We start from the raw sequence: 16260 nt of genomic DNA, 5'->3' as shown, positions 1-16260 counted from the left end.
GATCAAAATTAGGATAGATGGTGTGAAAATGTAAAAAATAAATAAATTGAAATATAAAAGTAGATGACAATAGCAAATATTTCATTATATAACTAGCAAGTAATTAAAGCTTCGTTTGAGATATGGGTTGATTTTTTAATTTTTTAACTTTTTGACTATTAACCTGATGTTAAAAAATCTCGTTTGGAAAGTATTTTTTTGGCTTTTTTTACTTTTGTAAGAGAAAAAAAAAAACATGATTATGGTTTGAATGTAACAATTTTTAGCTTGGGGCTAAAAGGCCTATTTTGACTTTTGAATAATACTATATGCACAAATTAGTGTACTAACTAGTGTACAAATTACAAATACCAAAAACCTATTAAATTATGTCACATTATCAATTGATACACTAATTAGTATATTAATTGGTGCATGTAGCACCATCGTTGTCTATTTGTAACTATTTTATCCCTAACCAACCCCAATCCAAACCCAACTTCCCAAACGATTATTGATAAAAATAAAACTAATTAATTATTGAACTTAAAAAATTATGAAACTATATTTTTTATGTCAAAATTATAAAATATAGGGACATTTACACATAAGTTCTAATTTATGAACTTATACTTTATTAAGTTCTAACTAAGATTTTTTTGGACCTTCAAATTCCATTAATTTCTTAATAGTCGAAGTTGTCTTGTTTGGAAAGAAAAAGCTCTAGGCTTTTTAGCTAAAATAGCCACACAAAACGTTATGTGATAAAAAATCGAAATATTACAACATTCAATAGCTGTTATAAGATATAAAAAGAATAATTCTTAACTCAAGGATGGTTGATTGGTGTGATGGAAGGAAATATTACAGTTATAAGATATAAAAACGTTAATTAACTCATGGGGAGTCTACTGGGGAAGTGGATGACTCATGAGGGTAGGCTAACCTACAAGATACAAGGCTATTGGCTGTGCTTTTCTAAATGTCTTGTAATAAAAAATAAATATTATAAAAAGTTATAAGAAATCTTAATAGCGTGTATCAAATATAAAAAAAAAATGTTATGGACCTAAATGAATTACTAAATATTTTATTAAATCTCTTATATGAGTGTGGAATCTACACAAATTACATGTGGGTGGATCTCACATACATGTAAGAAATTTGATAAGATATTTGATAATTCATTTAGATTACCAAGCGTAACTCCAAATAAAATCTATATAAAAAAAAAATGGTGCATTAAATGCATAGTAATTGTGGTAGGAGAGTAGCTATGTTCATCACAGTGGTGTTAGTTGACACCACTAAATTTCAAAAAATAAAATAAAACAAAATTAGTTTTGAAAATTTTTTTTAAGAGGCTCAAAATCTAAAATTTATTTGGTTCATAATTTTCTCAAAACTATTTTCAATCATTTTTACTATCTCATCTCTCCTTCTCTTATATCATATATATATATATATATATATATCAATCAATCACTTTTTCTCTCTTATCTCTCTTCTCTCCTTCTTTCACATTCTACACATAAATTAACCATTCTGAAAACTTTACATATTGACCCCGACCCTCCCAAAAAAAAACTCGCTCTAACGATTTTGATATCCCAATATTTTGTTTTATTTGTAATTTGACTAGTTTGGATTGGTTTTGTCAATATAATTGAGAATGTATGAAATTTATAAAGTATCATATAAATGTTAATATTGTTTAGTTGTGTAAAATTAAAAATATGATATAATGACATTGATGATGATGTTTTGCTAAATAAACCCGAAATTCCTAACTATGCCATTGAGTTGTGGTACTATTTTTCTGTAGGGATCAATGTTGACTATTTTTTGCAAAAAACTTTGACTATCAATCCATACATACTCCATAATAGTAGTTGTTTTCAGCTTGCTCCCTCTTAAATGAGTTTCCACCCACCAACCACGATCACCCTACCGGACTTTGTTTACCATATCCTTTGTTTCCATGTGCTTCACTTTGAATCCAGGTGAATGCTTTAAATAATTTATTTATTATGTTTATTAAAAAATAATTTATATAAAGAATTTAATTAATCGAATATCAGTAATCAGGATCAAATTATTTTTTTTAAAAAAAATATTCTTAAATCATATTTCTCTTTCATATTTTTAAGACAGATATAATTCATTCTTATAACTACTAATAATATACTTTATTAAATAAATAATCTTATGAACGAGAGTTTTACACAATAAATTATTCATATCATGAAAAAGTATTTGAGATGGGCGATTGAAGGGCACACACACTACAAGGATTCCTTGACTAATTGATAGATGAAATTGGTTTTTTTCACGTGCTTCCAAATTGTGTGGGAAAAAAAACACACACGCACACACTTGCTGTTGGTCTAAATCAGTAAAAACTCATTCAAAAAGCGTATTAATCCCGCCTAAAAAAGTTATGATTTTCAATGTTTTGGAGTATATCATAAAATCTGTCTATTTTGTTTTAAATCAACAATGATTCAGAGTATTAGTTTTGATACTCTAATAGAGTACTAATAACATGACAAGGGAAAAAAAAATCAAGATTAAAACATCACATCACAATGTGTGAGACTTACTATCAGCTCATTAGAACTAGCTTTAGAACTTACAAATTAAAATTTCAAAACATTTTTCTATTTTAAATGGCCGATATGGATAGCCCCAAATTACAGCCCAATATTTTGACTCTCTGGACCTACAAATTGGCAACCCATCTAATTCTCTGAAGTTTCATAAAAAGGCCCAAATGATAAATACTTCTAATCACCCAAACACCATGGTCAATAAATCAGCCAAGCAAAAGCTTTTGTGTGGGATAGGCTATTAGTGGGTTTTGGTTATTTTAATTTGTGGAAAAAAGTTAGGTTTGGAATGATGTTTAGGCTTTTTTGTATGGGAAAATGTGTTTGGAATAAGTATTTTGCCATTCTACCCTTGATGTGACACTTGCAAAATGACATTAAAAATTAAAGTTTTCGGGGTATTTTGGTAATTTCCTCAGGGGCTGCCTCTTCAACCTTCACCACAAAACTTTTTTTTGGTTATATTAGCCTTTTTTCAATGTTTTTATTATTGCACTGATTAAGCCCCATTTGTTTTGGGTATATAGGTAGAAATTGGATTAAGATAGAGGTGAAACTTATTTAATATTATGTTTGTTTATAAATTTGGAGAAGGGATTGAGATAGGAGAACAATAGTAACTGTTGTGTATCAATTGGAGGTTTATTATGGGCTTATTTTTATGATCCAAACCGTTCATTTTATAAGATTTGTTGAGTACTTTATTCTTACTAAAAATCATATTAATCGGATATCAATAACTATATGATCAAACCAATTAATATGATTTTATAGGAGGTTTATTTTTATTGATATCCGATTAATATGATTTTTTTGTAGGCATGAAGTACTTAACAAACCCTACAAAATGACAGTTCGGATCATAAAAATAAGTCCATAATAAACCTCCTATTAAGGCACAGCAGTAATCCCATTTCCTTGAGATGGAGATCCGAATTTGGTTGGGCTTTAGGAGGGGGATTGAGATGGAGGAGGTGGAGGTGGAGGTGGATGTGGTCTTAAAAAAACAGTCTGCCGAACTATTTTTATTTTTGTTTTTATTTTTTACATGTTGGGCATTTTTTTTTTAACATTAATGTTTATAATGTTTTTGTATTTTTTTATTTGTTTTATTATTTTATAGAAAAATAATTTTACGATTCCTACGCCAACAACTATCATCAAAACAAACTCAATTTTACTTAATCTCTTCATTATCAATTCCTTCACAATTAATCGCCTCCATTAATTCTACCACTGAAAACAAACGATACTTAAATTAGCACCCAAACCAACATCTCAAATATTACTCAAAGGCCCAGATATTCACCCACTTAGTGGTAGCAATGGCATAGTAGAGGTGGTAATGTTGGGGTAAAAGTGGTGTTGGTGGTGGGTTAATGAGAGTAATGGTAAGGAGTGTGGTGGTGATAGTAGCAATAGCAATGATTGCATTAATAGTGGTGGTGGTAATAGCAAGATGGAGGTGGTTGGGGGCGATGATATTAATAAGATCTTAATTGAAAAATTATTTTTTATCTTTTAAAAGTGGAAAAATATTTTTTAACTTAAATAAATTTATTTTCTATGATAAACACATAATATATATATATATATATATTTTGTCAAACAAACGGAGCATTAATAGAAAATATCATTTATAACGTGAAGAGTTTTTGTTAACATGTAAAGGATTTTTTTTTTTTTTTTATCGCGAACATGTAAAGGTTAAAAAGTTTAAATATTTTATATGAAAATACATGTAATAAAAAATTGTATAATGTTTTTTTAAATACTTTAATATACATTAACAAGGCCCAAGAAGAAAATGAAAAGGAAAGGGACAGAAAAGGAAAGAAGGTCACAATTATGATGAGTAGATGTGAAGCTCTTGTTGTTGTTGTGGGCAAGTGTTGGGAGGACTTAGCAGAGGGGTGAGAAGCATGTAACCTCTCAACCCAATTGGCTCAATTTCTTTTTCTCCCCATGTTGTAAGTTTTCTATTTTTTTTTTTTTTTTTTTGAGTTCTTTTGATTGATTGATTATTATGGTCAGAAGATAATACTAAAATAATTATGTTTTGTTTCAAAGCATTTTCAAGACAGACAAGCGTGTTGTAGTAATTGTAATCAGCTTAGTTGCTTTTCTGACTTATGAAATGGGATGACTGTTGAATCTTGAACAATATTTTACGTGACTCTCTCTCTGTCTCTTTCTAAGTTTCTTGACCATTTTTTTTAAAAAAAGGTCATGACAAGTGCTCTTGAAGTTTGAGGACATATGTTTTATATTTTTATAATTGTTTAAAATAATTTAAATAAGTGTACATTTTAATTTTTTATAAAAAAATATACGAAAAAGTAAAAAAGTGATAGGATTTAAAAAAAATAAAAAATATGATTATATAACGTACCCAAACAAATTTAGATTTTATCATAAAAATAAATAATAACTTTGAAATACACGTTCATAAAAATTATATAATAATTGAATGAATTTAATTTTGTTTAATGAATGCCCCCCATGTACAACGTATAAAAATCAACAATTCAACTCACAAATGATTTTGATGATGGATCTCACATCCTAAACAGCACCCAATTGATTTTTTTTTTTTTTATCAATCGATAAATGAGTAATTATAAATTTAAGAAGTATACTGTTAGCCTAGGGGTGTAATTTTGGCCCGTGGCCCGCGGGCGGCCCGAAACCCGTCCGCGGCCCGAGGTCAGCCCGGCCCGAGCCCAAGCCCAGCCCGATGCCTTGGGCCTGGGCCATCATTTTGAAGCCCGACCCAACCCTTGACCCGCTCAAGGCCCGCCCAAAAGCCCGGGCCAAGGCTCGGCCCACCCCGATGCCCATTTTTTTTAATGAAAAATAATAAAATTTTGGTGCGAAAAATTAAAAAAAATTGTTTAGGCCTGCCCAAAGCCCCAGCCCAAGCCTGAGACCTCGCCCACTGGCCTGCCCAAAGCTTGAATACCCCTGGGCCTGGGCTAGGGCCTGGGCCTAGTTTTCTGGCCCGTGGGCCGGACCGGGCCGATTTTTTGACGGGAGCCCGCAAGGCCCGACATAAGCCGGGCCGGTCCAAAATTACACCCTTACATTAGCCCAACAATCACCAAAAAAAAATTTACAATCACCAAATCCATCAACTACTACAAGCCCACATAATCCCCAAATCAAACAACTACCGCAAACCCAAACTTTGAAATGAATTCTCAAAAAGCCCAATCTTTCTTGTATTACTCCAATTTTTTTATGGGATTTTTTCCAGTCGGTCCTAATAATTGAATCTATTATCTATTAGGTCTTAAGTTTCTATCTCATGTATCAGGAAGTCCTGTTATATTTTTTTATTTCGATTTTGCCCCTACTACCAGCTGGTAAAAATCCTTATTTAAACCATCCCAAACACTTTATAAATCTTTAATTGTTTATAATATTTATTATTCATTAATTTTTTCAATTTATATTAACTTCTCTTATGATCATTTTTCCAAAACTTTTCTTCTTTCTCATCTCTTTCTCTCTAGAAAATACCACCATTGTAGCTATGGCCATGGCCATCCACCCGCAACCACCATCGTCGTCTGTCACTAACCACTGCTACCGCCACCGATCACCACCATTACCTTTGCCAGCCACTACCACCACCATTGCTCACCAATCATCTCTACCGTCGCCAATCTATACTTCACCATCTCTCAACCGTTTGACTCGCTCGCCCAACATTGTCGTCTTCTTTCGTCTTTGCCATTACCGTCGCTTTTTTTCCATGCTCCATCTACCATCATCGTCGTTCTTCATCAATCATCAATCCACCATCTTCAACATCGAACTTCACCAATGGCTTCTGAGAGGGTAATTTGTGTGAAGTTTGGGCCAAGCTAGGTCTGGATAGAGAGTGGGTCGAGCTATGGGCCGAGGTAAATAGGCTTCGCGACTAGACCTTGTTAGCTCGGTCAAGAATGGCTGCAATTAGCTCGGTTTAAGTATTTTGGACCGAGGTCTGAATGAACAAGGACCAAGCTAGGCATTACTCATGAATGCGCCGAGCTAACTGTGTCCGAAGGTTAGTGGTAGATTGGCTCTTTTGTCGTGCTATCGTGGTAAAACCATCTCACTTGGTTAAGCAATGAGGGGGGTGTAAAAAGATAAGCATTACCTTTCTGATTCCTAGGAGGATTCTACATTGGAGAATAAGAGTCCTACTAGGATTGTGCCAGGCAGAATCTATAAAAGCTCATAGCAGGACATATGTACAGGTACCACAATCTTGAATCTCAAATACACAGAACTTTTGTCCATTGTCTATTGGTTGACTTAGGCATCGAAGAGGTACCCGGCACACACCTGCCGGCTAGCTCACATTTGTGTTTTCAGGGAGTAAAACGACGATATTTGGAGGAGTACAAACTTGATCAACAAGATTATACGAAAAGATTATTTCGTGCTCGTACAATTGGCGCCGTCTGTGAGAATTACACAAAGAACAAAACCTTTCGATCGAGTTTTCCTGTCTAGTTGAAATCAATGGCTCACAATGAAAACTTGCCGCAATCTACTATTGATGGGCAAACCCCGGAAGGGGGTGAGAGGCGTGAAGGTTTACCTTCTATCCCACCCATGGCAGAATTAGAAGCCCAGTGACGGAACTCCCGAAAGGACACACGAAAGAGAAGGGACACTAGTCCCCGTCACTCTCAGAGTCCTGAAAGACAAAAGCAAAGGTTGGATCCTCAAGTTCTGGAGGATCGCGTGAGGAAGCAAAATGAGTTAATAAGAAGGATGGTGGCAGACATGGAGACCATGAAATGCCAGATCAAGGAAAAAATGGTGGCGACAGAAGGGGGATACAAAGGCAACACGCCCTCTTACCACTCGGAAGATGGTGACAGACATGTCACACCATCACAAGCAGAAAATAAGAGCCTTAGAACAGGCGACACTCAATCAATAACTTCCGGGACTCGTCACTCTAGGTCTGAGAGAACGAGGACTAAAAGGTCATATACAGAGGGAAGCAGCTATCGGCTTTCGCACACGCACCAAACGACATCTAGGCACACAGAGTTGCCTAGGTCAACGGACTTGCGATCAGTGCTAGAGGAGAGGGCCTGTTGGAAGGAGGACACCAGGGCTCGTGACCCTCGTAGAGTTTCAGCCTTGCAGCGATTGGCCCCTAGGACACATGGGAGTGTCAAGGTAGGGATGCCAATGTCACACCTTGCTTATGAACCAACGGATAAAGCATTAGCAAGGTTGCAAAGCTCGCCGTTCGTTCCGGCAATTGAGAACGCAGCACTACCCTCAAGCTTCCACCAGCCCAAATTCACTACTTATGAGGGGAAGTCAGATCCTTACATGCACTTAAGCCACTTTCGCCAAGTTATGACAGTATACCGGCGAAACGAAGCTTTAATGTGTATCCTGTTTCCATCCAGCCTGGGCGACCTGGGCCTAACTTGGTTCGAAAGACTGCCGGAAGGCAACATAGCCTCGTGGGCACAATTGGCAGAAGCATTCGTGACTAGATTTAGAATGAATACCAAAACACCCGTGGATATCGACCAGCTACTCTCCATTGACATAAGCGAAAAAGAGACATTTAGGTCTTACAACAGTCGCTACTAGGAGACTTTCAACCAGATTGGGGATTGCCCTACAAATCTCACCATCGCACAATACAAACGAGGTTTACTAGTCGATAACAAATTGAGGGACTCAATGACAATGATGCCACCCCTCACGATGGAGGCCCTAATAGAGAAAGTGCATTAACATATCAGAATAGAGGAAGATAGCGTCCGTGCTAAAGCCAAATTTGGCGCAGCAGCAATACCAGATAAAAAGACTACAGCAAAAGTCAACACGGTAGAACAATCAAGCAGGAATGGACGAGGCAGGCGAGCCAACAGAGAGGACCCAGAAAAAGAAAGTTAAGAGTCCGCACTGCCATCACCACAGTATTCAATAAACCTCTACCGGATTCTTAGCGAAATACGTGATGAACCCTTCGTTCGACGGCCTGCCAAGTGGGAGAAGCACAAAGGGGCTATAACGAGAGGTCCTGTTGCACCTTCCATGATGAGAAGGGGCACCGAACTGAAAATTACACACCATTGAGGCAACATCTGGAGGAGTTAGTGGCTGCTAGACACCTAGACCAGTATATAGAAGGGGGAACACAACCAACCCCCAGGACCTAAACAGACCAAACGGGATGCCGGTCGACGGTCCACCCCAAGGCATAATAAACGTTATACATGGGATCGTCGAACTTGAACGGGTATGTGAGCTCAGGGGGATGATCAAAAAGGCTGAGCACCAGGGCCAGAGTTGACGGCCTTCTGTTTCGTTTTTGTCAGCCAACCGATGTGCCTCCTGAGGAGGTTCCGATCGAGTTTAAAGCCATGGTTGTTTTTGTACTCATGCTAGTCTCTGTATGTGTTGTAAGGATAGGTCTTGAGATATAATACTTTGTAAATATTGGTGTCCTTTGATTGGCATGCTTATGTATATATATAAGTTTTGAAATATTCCGTCTCATGTATGTTATCACAGCTCATTGGACCTTGTCTATTTTGTATTATTGCTTCCGCAGCCCCTTATTATTTGCTAATCTGTTCAGAGGCCTTTGGTAATCCACGGATTACTAGCCGATCATGGTGCTAAACCCATAGGGGCGGGTTTGGGTTGTGATAGTGTGTGTGTAGTTTCTATATCTTCTAGATCTCGCATCTCTAGATATGGTTTGCGATTGGTCGACGGCGACAAGGAGAAGAGGAGAGGACAATGGCAAGCAACCAACGACATGGCTGGGTTGATATGCGGTAGGTGATAAATCGGCGATGGAGTAAAGGGCTGATCTACAAGAGACGACGACGATGGTAGAGTAGAGGAGAGGAAAGAGATGACAACAAATAGGAGATGAAAGAGACAATGAGCAAGGGGCGAGAGATGGTGGTGGTGATGACGATGGGAAGGAGAAGAAAGAAGTAGGCGAGATAAGAAAAAGAAAGAAAGAGAGAGAAAAAAAGACAAGGGCCAGATGAGAGAGAGAGAGAGGAGATGATCAAAAGAATGAAGATTTTTTTAGTTCAACATGAGTGAGATTTTTTTTATTTTTTTTATTTTAAACATAATCTGTAGACGGATTGTGGATTTGCGCGGGTAGATTCGGATCTGACCCAAACCCAATTTTGAATGTAAAAATAGACCCGGACTTGCCCTATTTATGCATGCGGATAGGTTAGATTTGTGCGGGTTGCGCAATTGGATAAACTGTTACTGGTTAGGAGTTAAAAAATCATAAATTTTTGCTCTGTTTGATAGAGTTTTTGAAGTTTAATTTTATCCCTTAATTTGAGTGTGTTGTTTGGTTACAATTTTAGAAAATTAATTCCACGCTTGCTTTTCAAAACACTTTTCAATATCATATGTCACATCACTCAATTCAAATTCTTTTCAAAACTCATAACTAAACAAATTTTTTACACTTAAATCATAATTTCAAAACTCACAAAGTTAAAATACAACTCTATTATCAAATCATAATTTTAAAACTCTATCCCACGGAACCTTTATTATTCTTTGGTTTTTAATTTTTTAATAATTTTTAACTTTTTAATTATTATTGTAATCCCCCAGACTACGGTGGTGTTTGGGAACCTAGGTTCCAAATTTTTTTCTCATTTTTTTTACTAAAAGACAAACTTTTTACAAAATCAAAAAAAACACATCCAAACAAAATATCACATCCAACCCCCTAATCATTTCACTTTTTCTCTCACAAACATCACATCTAACCACATAAAAACCCAACTATCTTCCCAAACACCAAAAAATTTTTATCCAATAAAAACCTACAACTAAAAAAACCTACATAAAAACCCACTTCCCAAACATCATCGTAAAAAATCAAACAAAATCGACCGCTATGATTTGAATCGGAGCAGGTTGCAATTGTTTTAGTTTTCGGGTCAGCCCTATATCTTTCTCGTTATCTCTCTTCATTCACACAACTAACATGGGGATTCTATCTTGGTGGGGAGGAAAGAAGGAGGCTCCATCCTCCTCCGGAAGCAAACCCACCCAGAAACCCGTCCCGAAGGACAAGCCTTTGCCCCAGCAATCCGAGGTCCCGGGTATGAACGGCGCTGTGGAGGTCATCCGTTCCGGAGCTCCGCCGCCCGACGTCACGGTCTTCGAGTTCGGGTCGGTAGCCACTTCCACCGACAAGGTCACCCTGGCCGGGTACTGTCCCGTATCCGACGAGCTCGAACCCTGCCGCTGGGAGATCTTACCGGCCAGTGGCGACGATGCTCCTCAGTTTCGCGTGGTCTTCTGAGAGGGGGCAAAAATTGCTATGGATTGGGCTTTGAAAAGCCAATAGACCCAAGTGCAACCCATATATTTTAGGACTGGGCTGAGCTGACCCATATTTGTTGAACTTTTTTGATAAAATGTATCTATTAATAATACTATATACAAAAAATAAAAAAATAAATCACAAAAAATACTTAAGAAACAATGTATGGTCCTCACACCCAAAAAGTATTTGGATCCATCATTGTTTTTTGTTTGGTTTGTTTTTTTTATTGTTTTTATTAATTTTTTTTAGGGATTGGAATGTCTCTAGTCCGATTACAGACTGAACTGTCCGGTCTAACCCAATAAGCTTACTTTTGGGTTTCATTTTGATGATTAAAATCGTTCACATTTTAGAATTTGTCGAGTACATTATCTCTGCAAAAAATCAAGTCAATTAGATAACGAAAACCATGTGTTTAGATCAATTTTGTACGAATTGTTTATTTTCTGATTATTCACTTTTTGTCATACAAAGCTGATCTAAACATATAGTTGCCATTATCTGATCGATTTGATTTTTTTACAAGACTGATATACTCAACGATTTTTAAACTGTGAACGATTCGAATTATTGAAATAAAATCAAAAAATGAATCCACAAAATTCAATAACAACTCTCCAATCGGACTGAAAAAAGGCATAGCAATGGCAGTGTTAAGTCCAAGTGCAAAATAAACAAGGACGCACTGACCTACTTTGTTCTGAATTGGTATCAAAATTCAAATCAATCAAGCTTTTATTCATTAGCATTACTTTTACTTTGTACTTATGATGGAACTTTGAATTTAAGTTAAACAGCCCTTTTATGCGTGTGAAAATAAAATTATTTCCAAGCACATAACCTAGTGGACTATGGTTTGCATTAGTACCCCCACTCACTCAAATTTTATTCTTCCCTTCCAAGGATATGGGTCAACGTTACCCTCTTCCATGTTCCACACCCTACTTCTTTGTCGCACAATTTTAATATTTTATTTTTACTTCGTTCATATTATTTAATCTTTATAATATTTCTTACCTTCATCCATCAAATCTTAATCTTAATCCTAATTCGTCAATTACCACCTATGCCACCACCATCCCTTCCAAACTTGTCTCCTCGTCCCTCTTTATTGCATCTTGCTCCATTTCTTTTTTTAAATTTAAAAACTTAGTCATTCTCATCTTATTCTTCATAGTTATATTAGGGGGGGGGGGTTATGGTGGTGAAGGATTGGAGAGGGCGTCACGGTTGTGGGGTTGGGAAGAGGTGGCAATAGATGGTGGTGGTTTGGGAAGAAAGTGTAGTACGATTGTCCTTGACAATATTTTGTTTGAAGGATACAGTTAAAATTAAAAAAATTAAAAAATTATGTGAAATGAGAGGGTTCATAGTGTGCAAATAGAACAAACCCCTCCTTAATTGATTATCCCATTGAGGTTCACACAATTTATCCACTTAAAATTGTGAACCTCAGTGAAAGAACTAATAAGAAAAGAGAGTTATATTCACCAACCTTTAAAGTGAGGGAAAGAAAAAAGTAAAGTTTTATTTAAGTGGATATTTAAAAAAATATTTTCAAATTAATGATAAATTTTACAGACATTAAAAATTAAAATTAAATTTTATTTATTTATGATTTGATAATTAATTTTTAAACAATCTTGAGATGTGATTTCCCCAAGAAAAAACAAGCAATTTCCCGAGAAAGTGACTAGAGGGAGAAGACTGAAATCATTTTTCCCATCATCAGCAGTGTTTGGAAGATTTTTTTGTGAGAAGAATTCACCCATCCGTCCACTCACCCACGATGCAAAAACCATTTCTGGGTCTAAAAATCTAAACCGTGGGCTTGAAACTGTGAGTATGGATTGCATGTATGTAAGTAGGGGTATCAAAAATAAGTGGATGAAGCATGATCATGATCATGATCATCATCACTCTCCTCTGATTGACCTAAAATTGTACCTCTAAAATATGGAAAATGAACTGAATCTTTAAATTGGTGTCTTCTTCATCTGGGGTCCCACCCCCTTTGGTGAGTAAGAAGTGGTGGACACATTGATTAAGACACCACAATCCATTCTTCCAATGTCTTGTGCCATTTGAATATTAAAAAAAAAAAAAAAAAAAAATGTCTTGTACCATCATCACTGATGAAATGCTATAATTGATTAAGTGAAATGTTATGAAATAGAATTATCATATCTTTTTTAGGATAATTACATGTTTGTGGGTTTCAAAATAAAAATAAAAATAAATAATAATAACTAAAATCATAATTTTTTTCATTATTTTGTAATATTTTTTTAAAAAAAATATCCTATGAAGAGTAATTTTTCCTAATTTTTATTTGTAATGTATTTTTTATTGTTATTTTAATCAAACCAAATGTAAAAATAATTTTTTTTAATAAAATAATTATTTTATTTCATTTTATTCTACTGAATTAAACACTACCAAGAGTTTAAATTGAGTTGATTTTGAGTTGTTGGGTTGGCAACAGAGGAAACACCACTCTCTCATTGCTAACAACCCTCTTGAACGTAGGGGAGGGAGCAATAATGAAATTTCAAGACCATGACAATTGCCCATGGAGATTGGTTGGTTGGGTGTGCCCCCTCCTGAAAAAATTACCATCTAATATGATTGAATAACAATAATAATATTATAACTTAATGATTATGTTTATATAATGTGTTATTTTTTAGTAACAAATATAAATGGTAGGATATATTTAATCAATATAATTATAACATATGAGATGATAATCATAATATGTTATAAAAATATGAAATTGAACGACACTGTTTCGGCTGTAGGCCCATTACAAGTCCCGTTTTAATCATTTCAGCCAGACATTATGTTTTATGACACCTTGTGTAGATTATTTATATAAAAAAATTAAGTCGATATGATTTTTGTGCCTATATAATTTTATCACATTTGTTTTCAAAAACTATGTGATCTATTTTCGAAATCATTCTTGTCGCTCATTTTTTCAAAGACAAAAGTAATAAAATTATGTAATTTAGTTAAATCAACTTGATTTTTTATGTAGATGATTTACACAAACTAATTTAAAAAATAAATGACTCGAACGATCGACAAGATCCGTAATGAGTCCTACATACCCAAATAACGTCGTCCAACTCTACGTTAGATAGGTTTCAACCAAAGTTAATTGTTAATTTGTTTAAGAATCAGCTCAGTCCTTACCACATTATTATTCATACATTTTAAAATTAAGTATTACTAAAAAAATGTATAAACGGTGGGAATCTATATTTCAAGTCATGTAAGAACTTTTCTATTTCTAATCAACAAGTCATTTCTAAAATAAAAAGTAAGCTGTATTTTTTTTAAAAACATTTTTACATTTAAATAAAATGTGACTAAATAATACACTTATGCTGTGTTTTCAAAAATAATTATAGATTGATGAAAAATTTTAACATTTTAATAATTAAAGTTCATAAATTTTACCATTAATTTGAATTTTTTTAAAAAAAATTCACACTGAATTGTTATTTTCCAACTTTTATTGTCACTTTTACAACATTTAAAGGGGTCCGTGACTATTGTGACTTTTACAACATTTAAAGGGCTCACATGAATGAATTTTTTATTTTATTTTTAGAATCTAAGAAAATTTATTTATTTGGTAATTATTACAAAAAGTTATGTTTCGGTTATGGAAAAAGTTTTTAGGGTCTTTGAATTTTTTTTTCTTTTTTGTGAGAAACTATCCTATTACTATTATAATGGCGTACAATATTTATTAAAAAAAAAAAAAAAAAAGACTTTGTGAATTTTTTTAAATTATTAACGGTAAAGTTGTCTTTACACAAAATTTCCCAAAAAGTAAACATACTTTTTATTTTTAAGTTTTTGTGTGGGTGATTTTCCGACCACACTGCCCGCTTAGTAACCAGCTGGAGAGCACTGGCAGAATAGATGGCCCCTGTCTTACCTGTAACAGAAATATAAGAATCCCGCGGTGGTTTCGACCACCCGGGGGCACTCCGACGATCAAGTCAGTATATCTCAAAGATAAATCAAGTACTAAACTCACAAGCTTGAGTATCAAAAGCATACCTTAGACCCATGGGGGTGCCTCTCTTTTATAGCCAATACAATCCTAGTCCCAAAAGGAGCCTGGCCCTAATGGACTTAGGATTACTGCTAATCTGGGACTCCTAGTGGGATTAGGATAAACTCTCTAAGAGTCTTATCTTTACCCAAACTGAAGTCTTCTTCCAATCTAGGACTCTTGTCCATATCCAAGTTGAGTTCCCTCTTTATTTTAGGACTCTTGTCCCTTATCCGCTTATCTCGGATTCCGATATCTTCGGAGGCAACCTCGGCCTAGCCGAGATCACCTCGGCGTCACGACCAGGACACGTGGCACCTCGGCTGACACATCGGCGTCACCTTGCCACGTGTTGGTACTCAGAAAATATATCCCCACAACTGCCCCTAGGTTCTATTACCTCGGCATTCTGAGGTGATGGAACCTACACTGTTCGTTCATCTGTGCCCCTCTATCTGAGATCAAACTTGCCGACCTCAAAGTTTCCTGGACTTCGCTGTCCACTGGTGTCAAGTATCAAGTTTCATTCATTCCAAGTTGCTCGAGATCATACCTCCTAGCCGAGGTTCTTGTTCCATTAATTCGTAAACTCCAAGAGCTTTGCAACTGCTCCACTCACACTCTCTGGTGAGTTCCCGATTTCCAGTCATCTATTTGACTCCGACGATTTTCATATCGGCGTTTATTTCTCTTGGTAGGTTCATAAACTCTTTTATTAAGCTCAATCTTTCATAACTCTTCTGATTTACTTTGAATCTGTTTATTTGCCATCTGTGGCCTTCTGTTCTCATCTGTCTTCAATTTTTTGATTTCTTATTGCTAAAATGCCTGAAACTGTTCTTTGTCATATCCGCTTTCTGTTGCTAGCATCATGTCTGGTTCATTACTTTCTTGTTCTTCACATACTTACTTAGTGCCTGTGCACTTGGCTTTATTCTTGAACTTTGTCGTCTTCTTGACTATTTTTTTTTTTCTCATTTAATCCTCTGGCTTCTTCTCTTTCTAGCTCTTTTGCTTGAATCCGCCATTTGTTTCAAGCTTTCAAGCTTCTACAACTGTCTTCGTTTCTCTCCTCCGGTGAAGCTTTACGTCATTCTGTCATTGTCGTCAGACTTCGGCAATTCTCATTCCGGCTTCCCTCTTTCTGGTAAGCCACTGTTCCTCCTGGTTTTATTTCTTGTTGCTTTCCAAGAAGCTCTGCTTTATTGTTAATCACCATTGCTTGTTTTACCCGTTATTTTCAA

The 16260-nt window shown here is 35.5% G+C and overlaps 1 protein-coding gene across 1 annotated transcript; it reads left to right on the top strand.

Moving 5' to 3' along the window:
• The first annotated feature begins 10599 nt into the window (after positions 1 to 10599).
• On the top strand, positions 10600 to 10920 carry LOC145805353 (uncharacterized). The gene has a single exon (XM_082900475.1). The coding sequence runs from the start codon at positions 10600 to 10602 to the stop codon at positions 10918 to 10920; it is 321 nt and encodes a 106-aa protein (XP_082756601.1).
• The last annotated feature ends 5340 nt before the right edge of the window (positions 10921 to 16260 follow it).

The sequence above is a fragment of the Camellia sinensis genome, chromosome 13, assembly GCF_055761805.1.
Source record: "Camellia sinensis isolate YWXY chromosome 13, ASM5576180v1, whole genome shotgun sequence".
NCBI lineage: Eukaryota > Viridiplantae > Streptophyta > Magnoliopsida > Ericales > Theaceae > Camellia > Camellia sinensis.
The sequence above is the reverse complement of the archived record's forward strand: the minus strand, read 5'-3'. Positions and strand labels throughout refer to the sequence as shown.

What these genes read in the sequence shown, in the direction of transcription:
- LOC145805353 (XM_082900475.1), top strand. Translation starts at nt 10,600, where the DNA reads ATGGGGATTCTATCTTGGTGGGGAGGAAAGAAGGAGGCTCCATCCTCC.